At 37.6% G+C, this 21,188-nt stretch overlaps 1 protein-coding gene across 1 annotated transcript in view; it reads right to left on the reverse strand.

The window, feature by feature from the left end:
* Positions 1–11,157: 11,157 nt before the first annotated feature.
* The window catches only part of LOC124595312 (monocarboxylate transporter 13-like), a 137,526-nt gene continuing 127,495 nt past the window's right edge, over positions 11,158–21,188 (reverse strand). Inside the window, exons 7-9 of the mRNA XM_047134011.1 lie at positions 17,382–17,612; positions 15,528–15,810; positions 11,158–11,501 (exon numbers count right to left, since the gene is read on the reverse strand). Coding sequence (XP_046989967.1) covers positions 11,341–11,501; positions 15,528–15,810; positions 17,382–17,612 — 675 coding nt within the window. The 3' untranslated portion in view covers positions 11,158–11,340. The remainder of the gene's footprint in view (positions 11,502–15,527; positions 15,811–17,381; positions 17,613–21,188) is intronic.

Below are 21,188 nucleotides of genomic sequence, written 5' to 3' on the forward strand. Positions count from 1 at the left end.
AAAATTTCATCTGTACAAACTACAGATGGTGCAACAACTGAAGGACAATGATTACCGGTTACGATTAGGATTTTGTCAACAAATTATAACAAAAATAAACAATGGCGATGAATTTCTGGCCAAGTTGTGAATGTCAGATGAGGCACATTTTCATCTCACCGGTTATGTGAATAAACAGAACTACCATTACTGGGTAAACACAAATCCTACTGATGTTCATGAGTGCCCTTCACATGCTAGTGAAGCGACAAATTGTTGTGGTGTTTCAACACATGGGATTATTGGAGCTTATTTTTTTTGCCAATGAACAAGGAAACACAATAACTGTCAATGCCGATTATTACATGGAGATGTTACGAACTTTCATTCCACATGCTTTTAACAACTTTCCAAACATTCAAGACATCACAGACTGCATGGCAATCAATGGCAAATGTACAAGAATTGTTTGGCAACCGTGTGATCTCACCATTCTGTAACATTCCCTGGCCCCATAGATCACCAGATTTGTCCATTTCCGATTTTTTCTTGTAGGGCTACCTCAAAAGCAAAGTCTACACAACTCAACCAAGAACCCTGAATGAGCTAAAACATAGTATTCGGGATGCAATTCACAGTATCCCAGCTGAGATGTTGCAACAGTCAATGAGGAATCTCAACAGCAGATTTCACAAATGTATTTGTACAGGAGAACGTCATCTAAAGGATATAATTTTAAAAAAATGATAAATGCCATCAATGTTATGTAAATTGCAAAGTTGTAAGGCTTCAACTACTATGAATGCAATTTATTTCCTTATCACTTCTAGTTTTATTGAATTGTGGAAATGTTCCCATTTTTCTGTGTCACCCTGTATATCAAGGGTCTCACTGATGCCTTCACAGACTGTCAATACCCTCCCAACCTTGTACAAAAACAAATCTCTCTTGCCTTACCTCTCAGTCACCCACCATTTCCCAAAATCTCACAATCCCGCCACAGAGGAGCATTTCCCTTATGACTCAGTACCACCCAGGACTGGAGCAACTGAATCACATCCTCCACCAGGGTTTTGACTACTTCTCGTCACCATCTGGAACAAGGAATGTCATACCCACTACCCTTCCCACCTCTCCCACAGGGTATCCTGCCTCCCACCAAACCTACACACTGTCCCTCATCCATTCCTACACAATTCCTGCTCCCAACCCCTTGCCTTGTGGCTTGTATCCCCATAACAGACCTAGATGCAAGATCTGTCCCAAGCAGCCTCCCACCACCACCTACTCCACTCCAATCACAAGCATCACCTATCCCATAAAAGGCAGGGCTATCTGTGAAACCAGTCATGTCATCTCCAAGCTAAGTTGCAACCATTGCGCTGCAATCTGTAACAACCATTAAGCTGTCTGTCTGTGTGAATGGCCATGAACAAATTGGGCCGTGAGACAGCTGGACCACCCATTGCGGAGCGTGCTGCCCAACACAATGTTCTTCAGTTCAGGGACTGCTTCACAGCCCACATCATCTGGATCTTTCCTACCAGTATCAGTTGTTCTGAATTGTGCAGGTGGGAACTCTCCCTGCAATATATACTATATTCCCACAACACTCCTGGCCTCAGCCTTCATTAGTCATTGTACTTTACCCACCTATCCCCATTCTTACTCCCACTCCAACACTCTACAGCCCTCCATTCCACCAAACCCACAAGCTTTTTACTTCTCTCCTTTTATTCTGCCCCTCCCCCCCCGTCTAACCTCCCAACTGCACCTAGTTGCCGTACGCTCTCTCCACCTCATCCCTGTATGCTTCTATTGGCAGCACTTTACCGTCCCCCACCCCTGTCCTGCTATCTCTTCCCCTTCGTATCCTAACCTTCTCCTTACATCCACCATGCACATTGTTTCACATGTCATGCACTGCTGCTCATAATCCAGCCTCAGCAACCAGAGACTGTAATTGCGTTTGCGCGCGCGCGTCATAGGGCGCACTGCAGCTAAGTGGCAACTGAAGTGATCTCCAATTCTGTATGAAATGCTGACGTCACAAGATACACTTCAAGAAAGTGACAGCTTCCTTTAGAAGCTATGGCATGTGTTAATAAAACAATGAGTAACTATATCAAAATGTTAAATTAAATGATTACTGCTAAGGTATGATAGTGTCTTTAATAATATTCCAAACAAAAATTTGAAATAAAGAACTAGTTAATCCCCAACTTGGTTGTTGTTGTTGTTGTTGTTGTTGCTGTTGTTGTTGTTGTTGTTGTTGTTGTTGTTGCTGCTGCTGCTGTGGTCTTCAGTACAGAGACTGGTTTGATGCAGCTCTCCACGCTACTCTGTCCTGTGCAAGCTTCTTCATCTCCCAGTACTTACTGCAACCTACATCCTTCTGAATCTGCTTAGTGTATTCATCTCTTGGTCTCCCTCTGCGATTTTTACCCTCCACCCTGCCCTCCAGTACTAAATTGGTGATCCCTTGATGCCTCAGAACATGTCCTACCAACTGATCCCTTCTTCTAGTCAAGTTGTGCCACAAACTCCTCTTCTCCCCAATTCTATTCAATACCTCCTCATTAGTTATGTGATCTACCAATCTAATCTTCAGCATTATTCTGTAGCACCACATTTCGAAAACTTCTATTCTCTTCTTGTCTAAACTATTTATTGTCCACGTTTCACGTCCATACATGGCTACACTCCATACAAATACTTTCAGAAATGACTTCCTGACACTTAAAACTATACTCAATGTTAACAAATTTCTCTTCTTCGGAAACTCTTTTCTATGCAAAATTGTTACCAAGTTTGAATACTGAAATATTTCAGAATCATGCGGACAATAGAGTGTATATCTGTGGGAAGTGATTACTTTTCTTACTCTTTATATGTAAATTGGAGATGGAGAGGGGAAGAAAGGAAAGGGAAAAGAGGGGGGGGGGGGGGGGGGGGGAGAGAGATCACAGCTGTCAACTGCATTGGGACATTACATGGGATCAGCAGTGGCAAGTGAAAATGTGTACTAGACCGAGATTCGAACCCAGCATCTCCTGCTTAGTAGGCAGGTGCAGTAACTATTACGCCATGTGGCACACACTGTTACTGCAACTCCACAGACCATCTTGGCTCACCCCACAGTCTATCCACACTCCCATCGAGCGCCACCTATCTGCAGCTTTGTCCATTTCCTCCATATTTGCCCTTCCGAGATTCCCAAAGGAGGTCGGACATATTTGTGCATTTGCACTGAAGAAGATTGATTCATTGCCCACTTATGCTTATCAAATTATATGAATGTGTGGTGCCTGTTCTTTCGGACACGTCCGAAAGAACGGACACCACACATTCGTACAGCTTTCTTATTCAGGAAGTGACTAAGGTAATCAAAAATTACAGAGTTAATAATTTTACTGTTTTTCATTATTAATTAATAATGTGCTAGCCAAAGATAATGACACTCACTTATCTTTGTATTGGCAGTAATCCTTTATTGTCATAGTAATAACAATCAATGTATGAGAGAATCTTTGGATCACGTTACATAATTATTTTGAAGAATTTTTTTAAGTACAAATACTATTCATTGCCCATAGTGTTGACTGCATAAACAGAAAAGAACCTGTCTTAATCATGATAATACAAATCTTTGGAGGTATATATGGTTATGTGCAATCTCTGGTAAGCAAGTAGCAGACACTTAGTTTTGCAGCTGAGCTACACAAGACATGACCAGAAGATTAAATAAGCTACTGCTCTATATTATCCTTATACAAAGATCACAATGGAACAACTGTGTGTCTCCCAGCATGACAGGATGTTGCAGGAATAATGCGGTGCGGTAACTGTGGAAATGGCGAAACTTGTGGACACCAGTGAAGACAAGAAAAAGTCATTGGCAAAGCCTGAGACATTTGCAATGGGAAGTTACATCCTGAAGAAAGAAGACATCTGGAAGGACTAAGAAACAAGTACAAAAATTAAAGGGGGGGGAAAGGAGGAGGGTGCACCTTTGTATAGGTGAAGTTTCCGAGTCAATGGGGTGAGCATCTGCAACATCAAGCAGCTGCCCATGCTGCAAGCTGCAGCCGTTGCAATACAGCTACATAGCCGATGCCACTTGCCGCCAAGAAAGGGTTACTGATCAACGCATTCACAGTGACTCACCCCAATGTGGACAATACATAAATGTCGTGAGTCAGATTAATATCTGGAATGTTTTTCAAGAGTGGCATCGTTCATTTTGCTATTGAGGGAAAACTGAATCAATGTTTGATGGATGGTAAATTTAATTTAGTATCTCACAAATTCAGTAAATCATCAAGGAAATTATGGCCTCATTATCAGACTATTCCCATAAGATGATAGATATAAAGGAGAGGATTGCTACCAGAAATGAGATACTAGATAATTGTTTGCAAGAAATGAACAATCTGTTAGCTGGAACAACTGATAAAAATTCCCTACAGGTCTTAAAGAAACGAAAAACTGTTGAACTAATTGTAGTAATGAAATAGATAATAAAATGATAGCATGTAAATGTTAGTATGAATTCTGCAACATTGCGACAGGTGAAAAAGCTAAAAATTGGTGAAAAAAATTATGTTTTACAGGTAACACTAAACTACCAATTGACATGATTACATTTAAACCTGACAATGTGATTCACCTAACAGTAATTTTAAAGGCATTTGAAGAGACATTTCCCAATTCTTGGAATGATGAGAGAAAGATTCAGCTTTTTGTTTCATACTTAACTAGGGAAGTGAAGAAGTTTACTAGCTGGAAAGAATTTTTTAGGCTATTTAAAGAAAAGTATTGGTCTGAATGACAATAGGAGAAGCTTAACATACAGATATATTTTGGCAACAAATGTGATAGGAAATGTGGAGGATATGAATGTTACTTTGGATGGCATGTAAATAGAACTAAATGGTTAGATGATCCCACACATGAAAAACATCTCACTGAAGTATTAAATAGTCAACCACCTATCCATTAGTGGAACGAGTATGTTAGGAAAGAAATTAAAGGAAGTTAATGATACCATAATTCACTTAAACAACTGGATATTCTAGAGAGATATAATGGAGATACATGCATCACTAGGAAGCAAAAGATTTCTGTAACAGTTAAGGAAATGTTAAGATATCTTGTAGAAAGAAATAATTGTGAAATTGTTATTTACTTGGGTGGAGAACAAGCTGAAATTCTTAAATGATGATGAATCTGAATTTTTAACGCAGCTGAGCACCAACAATAATTTAAAAAAATTCTATCTGATGGTGTACAACAATCAGCGGGATTACAGATTTCTGCAGATCCAGAAGATATTGAATTTTTAGATGAGGAGGATCCAGTACACTAGTCTGAAGGCATTTATATGCCAGTAGCTGACAATTATTACACGGTTTACTGTTAATAACTATTGGTTGTTATCAGGACGAAGAAAAACATGGCCTTGTCAGCAATTGTTGCTGAAATGACAGTGGAGAGCGTATCAGTTGCTGTAAGGAGAAAAAACAGATAATCATGTTAGAAAATATAAAGGAACCATTAAGAGGTACAGTGATAACACTCATCTATGGATGACAGCATTAATGGTCCTCAGGAGGAAGAATCGATGTGTATCAATAGAAACATGGAACCCATTAATTAGTATGATATTGGACGATTATGATACTGATCGTCTTCAGCAGGGAGAATTAAGAGCTATGTCAGGAGAAATAGATCAGATAGTGGTGACGTTGTCATGCCACCACATCCCATGGACAGCAATGTTGGTTGCCCTGTAGGTATGAGTTGGAAACGTTCATTAGACGTTGCAGAAAGTAAAGCTCTTGGTGAGCATAAGTGGTGTAAATTACTAGGCTCATCACAGAACGTCAAGAAGCTCATTATTTACACCCATATTGTTAAACTGGTAAGGAATATCAGGGGGAAAAATAATAAGCACACCCATGTCTTCTTCCTTTTCTTTATGATATCACTGAAAAAGTTGGCAGGAAGTATCTGAGCACTGATCAAATAACTGCCCCTACAGTATTTAGCTGTGGTAAATTAGTTTTACTATGAATCTATAACTGGGCAGATAAATCAACCAACAGAGCTATGGGAGGCTCTACGTGTTTTCAGTTAAGGCAGAAAGATGCAAACTTTAGTAGCCTTTAAGGAGAATATAGTATCAAACTTTATTAACCAAATGATTACTACAGTCATTTTGTCTAACAGGAGATTAGGAATTGTAAATGTCCCATCCGAGTAATCAGAGAGAGTACTAATTAAAATGTAGTAACTATAAATATAATATTTTAGCACTGTTAAGATCATGGGCATCATGCAATGATTTTTTAGAAGTCAAATTGTTTAATTATAAAGGCTATGAGGAATGTGTAGTTGAACATGGAGTCTAGAATATTGATGCAAACACCAATAAAATTATACAGAAGAAGTGGTACAGTAACATTTCATCTACATCTACATCTACATCTATACTCCGCGAGCCACCTTACGGTGTGTGGCGGAGGGTACTTATTGTACCACTATCTGATCCCCCCTTCCCTGTTCCATTCACGAACTGTGCGTGGGAAGAACGACTGCTTGTAAGTCTCCGTATTTGCTCTAATTTCTCGGATCTTTCCGTTGTGATCATTACGCGAGATATATGTGGGCGGTAGTAATATGTTGCCCATCTCTTCCCGGAATGTGCTCTCTCGTAATTTCGATAATAAACCTCTCCGTATTGCGTAACGCCTTTCTTGAAGTGTCCGCCACTGGAGCTTGTTCAGCATCTCCGTAACGCTCTCGCGCTGACTAAATGTCCCCATGACGAATCGCGCTGCTTTTCGCTGGATCATGTCTATCTCTTCTATTAATCCAACCTGGTAAGGGTCCCATACTGATGAGCAATACTCAAGAATCGGACGAACAAGCGTTTTGTAAGCTACTTCTTTTGTCGATGAGTCACATTTTCTTAGAATTCTTCCTATGAATCTCAACCTGGCGCCTGCTTTTCCCACTATTTGTTTTATGTGATCATTCCACTTCAGATCGCTCCGGATAGTAACTCCTAAGTATTTTACGGTCGTTACCGCTTCCAATGATTTACCACCTATGGCATAATCGTACTGGAATGGATTTCTGCCCCTATGTATGCGCATTATATTACATTTATCTACGTTTAGGGAAAGCTGCCAGCTGTCGCACCATGCATTAATCCTCTGCAGGTCCTCCTGGAGTACGTACGAGTCTTCTGATGTTGCTACTTTCTTGTAGACAACCGTGTCATCTGCAAATAGCCTCACGGAGCTACCGATGTTGTCAACTAAGTCATTTATGTATATTGTAAACAATAAAGGTCCTATCACGCTTCCCTGCGGTACTCCCGAAATTACCTCTACATCTGCAGATTTTGAACCGTTAAGAATGACATGTTGTGTTCTTTCTTCTAGGAAATCCTGAATCCAGTCACAAACCTGGTCCGATATTCCGTAAGCTCGTATTTTTTTCACTAAACGTAAGTGCGGAACCGTATCAAATCCCTTCCTGAAGTCCAGGAATACGGCATCAATCTGCTCGCCAGTGTCTACGGCACTGTGAATTTCTTGGGCAAATAGGGCGAGCTGAGTTTCACATGATCTCTGTTTGCGGAATCCATGTTGGTTATGATGAAGGAGATTTGTATTATCTAAGAACGTCATAATACGAGAACACAAAACATGTTCCATTATTCTACAACAGATCGACGTAAGCGAAACAGGCCTATAATTATTCGCATCTGATTTATGACCCTTCTTGAAAATGGGAACGACCTGCGCTTTCTTCCAGTCGCTAGGTACTTTACGTTCTTCCAGCGATCTACGATAAATTGCTGATAGAAAGGGGGCAAGTTCTTTAGCATAATCACTGTAGAATCTTAAGGGTATCTCGTCTGGTCCGGATGCTTTTCCGCTACTAAGTGATAGCAGTTGTTTTTCAATTCCGATATCGTTTATTTCAATATTTTCCATTTTGGCGTCCGTGCGACGGCTGAAGTCAGGGACCGTGTTACGATTTTCCGCAGTGAAACAGTTTCGGAACACTGAATTCAGTATTTCTGCCTTTCTTCGGTCGTCCTCTGTTTCGGTGCCATCGTGGTCAACGAGTGACTGAATAGGGGATTTAGATCCGCTTACCGATTTTACATATGACCAAAACTTTTTAGGGTTCTTGTTTAGATTGTTTGCCAATGTTTTATGTTCGAATTCGTTGAATGCTTCTCTCATTGCTCTCTTTACGCTCTTTTTCGCTTCGTTCAGCTTTTCCTTATCAGCTATGATTCGACTACTCTTAAACCCATGATGAAGCTTTCTTTGTTTCCGTAGTACCTTTCGTACATGATTGTTATACCACGGTGGATCTTTCCCCTCGCTTTGGACCTTAGTCGGTACGAACTTATCTAAGGCGTACTGGACGATGTTTCTGAATTTTTTCCATTTTTGTTCCACATCCTCTTCCTCAGAAATTAACTTAGTGTAATTTCAGTGGGGCATAAACATAAGTGCTTTGAATCTAGTATGACAATGTAATAACTCTAATACACAGGATGGCAGATCAGAGCAAACCAATCACCTTAGATACAATGAAACAGGGGATACATTTCTGTTCAGTTTAGTTTTAGAATGAAAGAGTGACAAATGTTTGTCTCACTGTGTGCGGACTTCAAAGGATCAATGGCTACATGCAAGAAGATGTCACAAGCTTCCCTTAGATGTTATGACCTTTGTTAATAAAACAATAAAAAACTGTATTAAAATCTTGAAGTAATGTTTATTCAGTTCTGAGATAGCCATACTTACTGATTTGTATGTTAAATTACATGGCAATAAAGCATGCATAGTGTTCTGTAATGAAACAGTTTGTGACTTAGGAAAAGACATTTAAAGTTAAGTGTTCATGTACTCAGTATTTTGGAAGAAACTGAATAAAAAATAATTGCCAAGAATGTATTTAAAAAGGTATGCTCGTAAGCGATTTTTTCCAGATGAAGATTTAAAAGCTATTACAAAGCTGCTACACATTCTGTTAACAGCAAAGGAAAAGAAAGTTTGCACATTGCCATCTGAAGTAAGAACGTCATCATTAAAGCCTAGAGGCTTCCTTAGCTGGACATTTACTACTCCATTTACGGTTCCCTCAGCACAGCCTGCCACCAAGAGATATCACCTCAACCACAAGCGAGTCAGTGAAGTACCATGACAAAGTTCCACAAAACATGTTGGGGGACCTCTTAGTTGAAAGAACTATAGGGTGTGTCTAAATTACCTTAACAGCTTTAGACCTTACTACCTTCAAAACAATGCTAAATAACAACTGTTTTCAACTCGTTACAAGGTAACTATTTTTCTAATGTCTGATATTTTCCAGGTGCAGATTTGACATGAAAAGTCAGCGTCCTAGGATGAATCTCAGTGTGTAGCCTGATTTATACACACATACTCAATATTGAAGCGCAGCTAAATTTTTGCATTCTGTTTGGAGTGGAATGATTAACCTTACCAACTAATCAGGCTTGGCATATGTGATTTATGGAAACAGTGTTCTCCATAACATGTGGCATGTCATCCATCTGTTTCAGAAACCATTGTGGACACGGTATAGGCATTTGCAAGGAATCCAACAAAATCAGTGCATCTGGTATCCGGTGTCAGATATGCTGTAATAAACAATCCACAAAGGGTTGCATAAGAGGTTATATATTTATTTCTGCAAGGTTCAGTAGCTTCAGGCACTAAAACCCATAGACTAACCTCAACATAAACTGTTCGCAGCAGATATGCTAGACATGATACACAAAAACAATGATTTTTTTGGGAAAGATTTATTTCTTCAATGAGCCAACTTTTCTGTTATCCAACAAACTGAACTGTGATCATGTTCATATATGGGCATCACAGTGTCGTCATGTCACACACAAAACGGGAAGTGACAGTCCCAAGGTCAAGTAGCGGTGTGAACTTATGCTTTTTTATCTGTCGTCAATTCTTTTTCAGTAAGCCGACATTCAACAGTGATGTTTACATGGACACGTTAAGAGTGTCCACTCTGCCACAATTGAAGCACCTGAAGCTTGACACCACATTTTAGCAGGTGGGGTACCACCTTAAAGGCTTTTAAGGGTTGCTCAACTTCTGATGAAAATTTTATGGGTGGGTGGACTGGACAAGATGGTCTGACTTTGTAACTGCCTTGATCACCTGTTCTCATTCCATTAGACTTCTTCCTATGTGGTTTGAAAGGGATTAGATACAACAAGCCAAGATTATATACCTACAGGACTTTAAATGCATTGCAAATGTGTGTCTTAAACATGTCGCCATGGAGTTCCTGGAGCATGCATAGAGACAAATTTAATACTGATTGACTTTTGTACACACTAAGGATGCACACATTGATATGACTGACTGTGGAAACAAAACTGAGCTATTTTCCACATGTTGCAAACCATAACCTAGCAGGGTTTTAATGCTTTTAGACTCTAACGTTGTAAAGGTAATTTATAGACACCCTATATTTGCCCCACCAACTTATATTTGCACCTCCCTACAGTAATGGTCTCGTGTATCAAGTAGAAATTTCTAACTGCTTTAACATCTGTGACTGTCTGTTGAAGATTATTATTTTCTAAATTCATTGAAGTGTTTGCCTCTGGCACATCTTAGTAACTGTGTTTGTTTCTGAGTAACAGCTATTATATCATTTTCTGCACAAGAAATTATTTCCTTATTAATAAAAATTAAAGTACAATAAATTTCATCAGAATTTACAATTGGTCATATGTTCAAACACTGAACCATACAAAAAACTGTTTTACAGTAACCCAGTTTGAAATTGAGGAACCTAGTATTGCGAGCCCCCTGGAGAGAGTGCAATTTTAGCAGAACTGCTAAAAGGAGGTAAATATAAAGCACAGTGATACAAAATATCTAGCCTAAAGGAAGTAAAGTAGGTTTTATAAATCTATCACTGACAAGCACCCAATCAATAGTGAATGGATGAAAAATATGTCAGTCGATGAGAATTTGGAGAACACTATTTACTAGTTTCACAGTCTGATTAATGTAGGCAGTCCTATCTTCAGTAAACAAAGTTCAGTAAATATGAGCATATATTTAACAATTATTTAAATCTCAATTTTACAGAGTAAAATTATGACTTTTACAATAACAAGTAGCAACTAATATGACTCCATAAGTTATTAATTTTTGTATAATATTAAACATTATACAAGGCACTCTAAAACTAGTTTCAGCAATGTCAATTGTCCTTGGTATTTTCAAAAGCTGGTGACTAGCAAATAACTAAGCACTAACATCACACTGCTTAGGTTATCGTTTCATTTCCACTGACATTCTTCAAACTCTTCAATTTTTTGCACCATCTACACACAGGCAGCACAAAAAGTAGGAGACCAGATAAAATTATAAATAATCCCGCTAAATAAAATGACAGATCGTAACTTCCAGAAATATCATAAAGCCAACCTGCAAAATGAAATAATATGTTAGTGGAATAAAATGTTCCAGAACACAAATTATGCATCAGTATGACACCTGAGGGTGTGCAAGTTATTTTGACATTGATATATCTTTTGTTTGAAGTGGAATATTCTATACTGTAGTTACTTTAAATCTATAGCTCAGAAGGATTTAAATTACATTACATCAATAAAGAACAAATATCTATGTTGTAATACTTTTTATTACTGTGCATCATGGGAGGAACATGCTCAATTACTAGTTGATGAAATGGTAAATGTTGTCCATTATCTTCTCCTTCCAAAGAACTGGCATTCCTGAAACCTACAGACTGATTTGCCACTCTTGTTCCTGTGGGCCTCAGTAGTAGTAGTAGTAGTAGTAGTAGTAGTAGTTGGTGGTGGTTGTTGAACCGAATCCTAACACACTGCCTTAGCTCTGTTTCACTTATCTTCAGTTTTTGTTTCCCTTCTTTGATTACTGACTACTATTGTAACTTCTTTCTAGCTTCAAATCAGAGTAACCATCCTTAATGCAATTCACAGTGACTTTGAACTAAACTGCAGATTACATTTGTTTGTTTACTACTAAATCTCCATTTCATATTTGTCGGTATCCCTTTCATACTCCCGAAACTTAACAGAAGTTCTCATGCATACATTTCTGCACTAGCGTTCTTCCACGAGAAGTAAGATTCCAGAGTAAACTCCTGGTCCAGCACAGTGTTTTAATATGCAATGAAGTTTTATCTTGAGCATTTATTTTGTAGCGCCACCATTTTGTAACTATTTCTTACTAAATTAACTCAGTAACCCAAGAGACACTCATAGGCTTTATAAATAAAAGTACCTTTCATGGTACTATGCAATCATGTCTCCTTTATTTACATTGTCAAAAAAATCTTAGGTTGAACTCGAGAAGTAAGAAAACATTAAATGTGATATTTATGGGACACACAAATCTTGTATTTTTAGAGTGACATTCAGAGAATAGAATGGTCTAACTCGTATAACAACCTGGAAGAACTAAAAAGAAGCAACAATGGTAAGGACATTCCAGAATGTCAAACTCTGACCAGTGAATCACTTTTCACAGAATTTTATGACACTTGCATTGTTAAGGAACATTTATATTGATCATCATTACACACTAGTTTTCCTCTCCCTTGTTCAGTGATAGAGTGACACATTTAAATTGATTTAGATGAATGTATTAATTGAATGATGAAGATAATACTTGCGAGATGCTATTTTATATCAAAACTCAGTTTTGTAGTTAAATTTATTTACAATTTACTTTACTTTTCTGGACTGCAGGGTTCCCTAGTTCTGAATTGCTAGAAGTCTGAAATAGGTTTAGGATTTCAGTTTATCTGTATTTTATGTCTAACTCCAGCCAATATTACAGATCTAACAACAAAATACTCTGTACAGGAGAGTAGTAGCCAATACATTGGGTAATATGGGTTGTGTTATGCTGTTGAGGTAGTATTTACAAGTGTGTTAAAGCAATTCCAGGCTCATAACAGGAGCCATCTACAACTCTTTTTGGAAAGGAGCTTGATAATGTGGACTGAAACAAGGAAAATAAGTTGCTGAATTCAGTTGTTAATAGCTGGTATGGAATATAAAAACTGTTGACCAGACACTATGGAAAGAAGTCTTAGGAGACTCAAATGATGCAGTGGCACAAAAATACATCCGAGAAGAATTCAGCACAATTTCAAACTGAAGTTTAAAGTGTTGTTGACAGTGAAATTTGTGAATGAATATTTCCATTTTCTGATCAGAAGAAGTTGTGACTGACAGTATTTAGTTGTTCTTCAGCATCACAAGAATACTGATTTTTGAGAATTTTTATGTTGTTTTAGTGAAATTTACATACTGAAATAAGATTAATAATCTAATATCTCAATGTGTTTTTTTTGTACATAGAGTTTTCTGCTATTGGCTTATAGGAAGAGTCTGCCATGGTGTGCTAGGAACTTCTTCCAGTCATACTGCACATGACACTTTTAGCATAACATAGACTTTATTCTCAAGAGCAATTGCACATACATCTGCATTAATCGTAGTATACTATGCACTGTCTTTTCCTCCAGCTCTGTCCAAAAATCATCCACAGCACCCTGGCCAGAGAAGTGAGTCTTGCATTGAGTTTAATATCCCTACAGGCTGTTTATTAATACCAATTCAGTCTCATTACAAGAAAAATGCCATGAAAACTAATTTTCTTAATACAATGTGAAGCACACAATTGCATAGATGTGTCAATATCTACCTACAGTTTTGAGTTGACAAACACTCAGATGTGCAACATAACTGGACAACTGAATTTATTCACAAATTTCAGCTTTATTACTCACTCCATACTAAAAAACTTAACTGATTTTTTTAAAGACTCTTAAGAAACACCTGAAAAATATTCAGTGTTCTATACCATACAGATCCCTGTAGTTTTTGTTTCAACTGTAAAAGAAGTGATATATGGGTTTTTCCATCTTTGATAAGCTGCTCATTTCACCTCCAATGGCCCCACTCTCCTCTCTCTTAACAAAGTACCTAAATTAAGCCTAATGTATTCTGATCCTTTGTAGTATCATCACCCAGAAGATTCATTCACGTGAATGAATACTATTTGACAGTAGTAATCCTGCACTGATAAATCAGATGCCTGCTCAATTTCAGTGCTACAAATAATGGATGTGTGTGTGTTAACCATATTATTCATTATTGGCAACAACTGCCTATTTTTCTTCTAAGTTTCAAACATTTTTATATAATTTTCATAAGCAAACAGTTTTATTGTACTGTATATCCACATCTGATAGGTGCTAAATGTTATATTCAGCATTCACTTTGCACAGGATGTCAAAAATAAAAAACATTGCCCCCTTTTTAAAGGTTTCTTCTTGAGAAGCAAAATGCAGATGATTGGCAGGAGGCAAGATCTGGCAAATAAGGACCGTTCAGCCAAGAAAGGGGTGTGTGTGTGTGTGTGTGTGTGTGTGTGTGTGTGTGTGTGTGTGTGTGTGTCCGTCCAGGAGTCAGGTCTTGAGATACAAACTTTACACAGTTTAAATTTTCTCTAGGTTTCAATTACATTTGAATAAGCACTCATACAAGAAAATGCTTGTACCACCTTACACTCACTTTTCAATAAAGTATCATCATCACACACCCAGCACAACATTAGTCACATTGCTTTGTCATTTACCTGAGTCTGAACCAGATTTTAACATTTGTACATTGCTGCATTATGCATAACAGTACTGCTGTGCAACACAATTTCTGCAACACACTGAAAACTGGGTGTCTCGACAGATGGTGAATGGCAACTGACCAAGCTTGGGCAAGTAGTACCAACTACACTGCACCCACCCAAGACATTCAATATATTTGTCAAAGGTTGTATATGGCTTCTAGTGACCTGAAAGCTGCTTGTTCACCTTGGGGAATTTCTTGTTGTCAGGGCAAAATATTGAGATACCAATAAATAATGAACCATCCATAACCTTTAGTGTGTGCATCATTTCATAGAGTGTGTAGAGATTGACACAACTGACCCCTACCTGCTTTCTGAAGTTGAGAGCAAGTACAATTATAGCTCATACCTTTTCAGAACTAATAAATCAAAATGTTAGTCACTAAGAAATTTTTGAATAAACTGATCAAAAGGCCATTACAACAGATTTTTATTGTCAGTTTAAAGATTAAATAAACTAGAAACTCCACAAATCATTCAAATACTTGTCAGAAGGGGGGAAGGGGGGAGGGGGGTGGAGTCTGACTACAGCATGTTAGCTGGTGTGATTAATGTTTCAAAGTTTGTTCTTTGTGAAAATTCATACCAAAAAATAACAGAACAAAGGTATTTCATTACCAGATAGAATAATAATTATTTAAAAGTTTTCAGTTATGAATATTGCTTTAACTAATAAATAGTAATGTTACACGAACTTTTGACTAAAGAATATTCAATTACAAGACAATATGGCTTTTGCTTAAAAAAAAAAAAAAAACAGATTCTTACCTGCTAGAGGTGGCCCAATTATATTCCCAAGACCTTGTACAAGCAATAGAAGGCCATAGCCATTTGTGAATCTTTCTAGTGATACCATTTCCACCAAAATAATTGATGCAAGTGTGTAATTTGCAGAGATTGAGAGACCAAATATGCATGCAATGATCATCAAACCTATGTATGTATGCACTAGTGGAACAACAGCAGTGCACAAACCACATACAGTCATGCATACTGCATAGACAGCAACAGCATTCACTTTAGGTCTGTCACCCATCCACCCAAGTATCACCTAGAAACGTGGAAGAAGTGTCACTGTAGCTTCATACTGTAATATTTTTGCTCTTAAGCATATAACAATTTTATGTCCAAAAAATAATTTCTTTATTTTGTTAAATGAATAAAGCATGTATTTTTCCTTATGAAATGCAATTCTGATATTTGTACAGCATTCCAAAAATGGCCAGTACTGTCTGCCAATTTCAAGCACTTAATCTAATAGTATACCTTGTGGGTTTCTGTCATAATTAAATCTATAATTAAGCCTACTGAAGCACTATTATGTAGACAAAAAATTTCTGATGTTATATTTCAGACATGTGAACTTCACTTTCTCAATGTTTCAGAAAACAGAAAGAATATTTCCTTTATATGAGAACCAATCACACTCTTTGTATCCTTTTCAGGCAGTTAACATGTAATTTTGGATTACTGAGAAAAAAGCACTAGATTTTTTACTGAAGAGAAAACTATCCAAAAAGGTTCTAGAGGAACATGGGAAGCTCCTTGCCAGGTGAATACAATACGAAAATGAAATATAATTTATTATTTGCATTCCCCCCCTCCCTCTCCCACATTTGAACTTTATGTAGCATACATGCTGCTACTACACAGTATGTTACACAATTAAAATTTAAGAAATATTATATTGTTTGATTATGTAGTGATTATAACATATCAAATGAAAAAAACTGTGCTTATTCCCCCCCCCCCCCCCACCCCACCCCACCCCCACCCCCCACCCCCCCAATTTTTAATTGTTTTCAAATGTAACATTTAGAAGATGGTAAATGAAAGAAAGATTACTGTTTAATATCTTAAGAGATGACAAGGTCATTAGTAATGGGATATGAACTCTGAATGGGCAAAACAGAGTAAATTGGCTTTGGTCTTACAAAGGAAACGACTAAGGATTTTACTGAAGTGATGTGACATGGATTTAAATTTCACAACATACAAGTCTAAGTGCCTTAATCACTGTGGCAGCTCAGAGTATTTAGAATTTTTATTTTATAACAATTCAGCTATATCACTGGCATCACTTTATCTTAAAGAGTGAAAAGTTGTAGAAAATCACTATTCATGAGGAGAGACAAGCATTCTTAGAAAATGTTTCATAAATTATTTTAATTATTAGCACTGCTCGATAACATTTTGGGACTGATAACACATGATGATACAACAACAATATTATGAGAAGCTTAGATTGTTACTATATAGAAGAGGCACTGAATCACAGACAGGCACAATGAAACAACAGGGGTCACGTGTTCAGATTGTCCTAGTGTGAAGGTGTGTGCCTGTTTTCTATTTGTGGAGGAGGATTCTTTTGTCTGACACCTTCAATGTTTAGCAGACTTTTCACTGTGCCTGTACAACTCAACACCTCCTTTACATCATAATTAGTTTTATTTCAAGTGCACAGCATCCACAATATACAAATGTCTGGTATTATTGTGCAACTGTTTCTATCAAAAAAATTCAATAGTACTTGATGACAGTTTATCGCTTTACCAGAGTTTGTGGTTTACATATATATTCTATGTATATTCTGTTTTTTCTATGACCCAATTCCTGCCTTACCATTCCAACCATATTCAGCAGTCCCAGTGCACTGATAAGCAGTGATGCATCATTTTCACTGATACCCATTTCCACTGCCCGGTCTGTGAGGAAGACATATGGAACTTCATACCAAGTATACAGCAAGAAGTTGGATGCTGCAAACAATGAGAAACGTGCATCTGCAAAGTGGGAAACATCTACCATGCCTGCAAGGATCCCAACCATTTCACTCAAGCATGGTTGTTCTTGCTGAAAAATGAAGAACAAAAATGTTTTTCAAGATAATAAACTTATTTGTACATTTATTGTTAACAATGCTAATCTTAAAGAACATTGTTGGCCAGCACTAAGCACTCAGTAAAATAGATATGGATATATTCACTTTCTTGCTGGTAACTCAGCACTGATAGGTAGCACCTGCAAACAATTTACTTGACTGAATGCTTTGTGTACAACGTGAATGCTGACATCAGTGTCAGAAATATAGCAAGCAGAAAGTACTAGCACATTTTCAATATTTTGTGTTTCCTCTGTTTCCCATTCTACTGCCAAATGAACTGTTAAATAAAATAGTAGAAGTTCCTCCACAATGCTTTTACCCTTCATGTTTTCTGATCTTTTTTCAGCTTTTGATTAATAATAAAAAAAATCTGCCATAATGAAAAGGATAGAAAGAGAATTAAAAATGAGTAGAGCTTCCTCCAACAAGAAACAAAGTGGACCAAAATTTATGCACTCCAACACCACAACGCAATTCCTTGCATACCAATAGTACAAAATCTGTGTAAATTGTCCCCCATGCAGACTTTCAATGGAGAATGAATATCAAAGAAATACAATCTGGCAACATTGTAATCAGATGCAAGAAAAGTACCTTCAGTCAATATTGTGTAACTGCATTGCCCAGTTACTGCAGAACTCATAAAACCTGTACTTACAATACTCAAGTTCTAAAGTTCGATTCCAGGTCTAGGGAGGTACCCCTTGAGTGCAAGGGCAAGGAAGGGCAATGATGTTTATAGCATTCGAAGACCCACATACTGTCTTCCGTGCATCTGCACTATTGGCTGTTAGTGGCAACAGGGGACAGGACTCGAGGTAGTCAATGGTGAGCACAGCATGAGGCTACAGAGCATAGTTGAAATGCTTACTCAATGAGTAACTCACAAAAGTGCTACAGTGCTAGTGGTGTTGATACAAAGCAGAACAATGGCAATCATAAATAAAGTAAACTTTATATTGTATCTATAACAATAGTTGTTAAGGTTCACATTTCATCAGAAAAGAACCCAATGAATTTTGTAGAATGAGGAAGAAGTGGCAGATGAAATATTTGCAATTCTGCACGATGTATCAGTGGAATGTGCAGTGTCACATATGCTCAACAACGTGGACAATGTAGATGAGGAGGACAATCAGAACGACACATTCTTAACAAGTTAAAGTGAAACTGAAGCAGGTATCGAGCCATGTAGTTCATCCTCCTTGTTAGAGAGGGAGCTGCAAATCCCATCTCCAGTGACACACAGTAAAGAATGATCAATGTCCAAGGAGCAGATACTAAACATAATTATGTACATGGAAGATAATCTGCAGCATAGTAAAAAACAATTATGAACAGATTTGAATAAGTTCACAGCAATATAAGCAAACAATGCATCAGAAAAACCATCAATATTAAATGGAGGACAAAAACCAGTGTTTGCACATTTTCAGGATTCTCAATACAATTTACAGGATACACATGATAGTAATGTACTACATTACTCATGTCAAACTACACACGACATAGATTACAGAGATTCCAAGAGTAGTGGATGGTTTCATCACTTAAAACAGAATTGGAAGACATAAGATAATGAAATTTCAAACCAAATGTCGACAGTGCACAGCAAACTGCAGAATTTGCATGATTATTTGTAGATGAGACAAACAAATTTATTCCATCATCCAGTAAGGAGTGTGTGTTCAACTTTGACAATTCAAGTTTTGAAGAGGGAATGCACATGTAAGGAACCCTGGGGATTACAGGTACAAAGAGGGCTGTACCAAGATCAACTAACATCAATGCCTTAACACATTCATGTAAAGTTATGCTGACTGTTGATCTGGTTGGTAAATTGGCTAGGAAGTTATTTATTGTGCTGTAATCAGTTGGAGATGCTCTGCCCCCACAATTCTCTCTCACATGTGTATTCTTGCAGGGGCAGTTGGAAATATTCACATCACAGCAAACAAGAGTGGAAAAATGGGCATAAGAGAACTGCAACTATGGTATAAGCACTGCTTATGGCCAATAGCTGCTCAAAATAATTTTTTTTCCTAGATTTCCTGGTCTGCATATAAAAATCATACTCGTTCAGAGCAAATTATTTCTCCTGAGAAGTGTGTGACATTCAAATTCATGCCAGCTGGAACCACTGGAAAAATTTTGCCTCTGGATGTTTGTTTTTCCATGTCTCTAAGACATTATCACGCTATCTGCAGCTACACTTTAAAGGATAGCCAGTTTCATATAGGCTCCACAACAAACTGTTTTGCATTCGGTTGCATGCCATCACATTCAGTCGGTTATCATCCCGTTACACCAATATGGTTTTATATGCATTCCTTGTGAGTGGATATTGACTATCCTACACAGTTTGGAACTTTCAAGGAGTTCACCTTCAACCTAGATGGTAAGAATCTTTGTGGTCGCTGTGGTGTGCCATTTTTCATTCAGTGTTCATGGTGGAAGTTAATGATTTTTCTTTAACATTTATTGAGTGTTGATGACATCCATTTTGGGAAGTGCAGTACAGACATCCCATAGAAGGTTGATCTCTGTACATCCCAGACTCTCATTTTCTGTCACTCTCCTGATGCACTGGGTGAGTCATTAGCAACTAACATAACACTTTCAAATGAGCCTTACTAAAGATTGAATTTGCATCTGTACACTCAAGGGTTCCTTGCAGTTAATTTTTTTTAACTCTGATCTGGCAAATTATGCTGTAGTAAACTGTTTCTTAAATAGTACATAGTCCTTGACTACAGTCTTTTTTATGTTGAACATAACAATTATCCGTTTTTGGGTGGAAATAATTACGAACCTTACCAATGTGTACTCACTATGAATGGCCAGGTATTTGGTTTTGAGGGGCAGAGGAGGTGAGGGGTATGCTGAAGGGGGAGTAGCAATGCTGTCAAATGAGTGGAAAGTATGAAGGGGTGGAATGTATGGAAGAGAACAGTAAAGTGGAATATTAAGAATGATTATGCTCTCATTTGTTGCTGATCACATTGTTTTATAGTGAAGCATTTCACTGATGTCTCCAGTGCTCATCCTGAACAAATTTTGTACACGAAGATCAATAATGAGGTCAACATTATGCATGTCTCACTTATTTGACCTTTTCTGCTCATGTCCCATTCCATATCCATTATATATGGAAACATTTCTATTTGACTTGCTTGCATTCACAGTGCCAGATTAGCATCTGGTGGCCAAAATTGGAACCGATTCTCTTCCAGTATAAATAGGTCCTCGATTAACACATTAGTTTATTACCAAGCTTTGCTGCCATGTTATAATCACAGCCAACACTGGACCTCTCTCAGTAATTGCACTTTAATTACAACCACTTGATACCAAATAATTGCTTGTGTTTATGTAATACCTGCTGCAGTAGCTGCATAATAGTTAATAAGCCAGATACCATGATAGTCTAAAATCTAAACAAAAAAGAAAAAATCTTGCTGCTGGAACTGGAATTAAACAGCTTTAGCAGAGTTATCATGTATCCAACCAGAGCTGTTTAAAATCACTTTTTGTATTCTGTCTGC

The sequence above is a fragment of the Schistocerca americana genome, chromosome 2 (assembly GCF_021461395.2).
Source record: "Schistocerca americana isolate TAMUIC-IGC-003095 chromosome 2, iqSchAmer2.1, whole genome shotgun sequence".
Taxonomy (NCBI): Eukaryota; Metazoa; Arthropoda; class Insecta; order Orthoptera; family Acrididae; genus Schistocerca; species Schistocerca americana.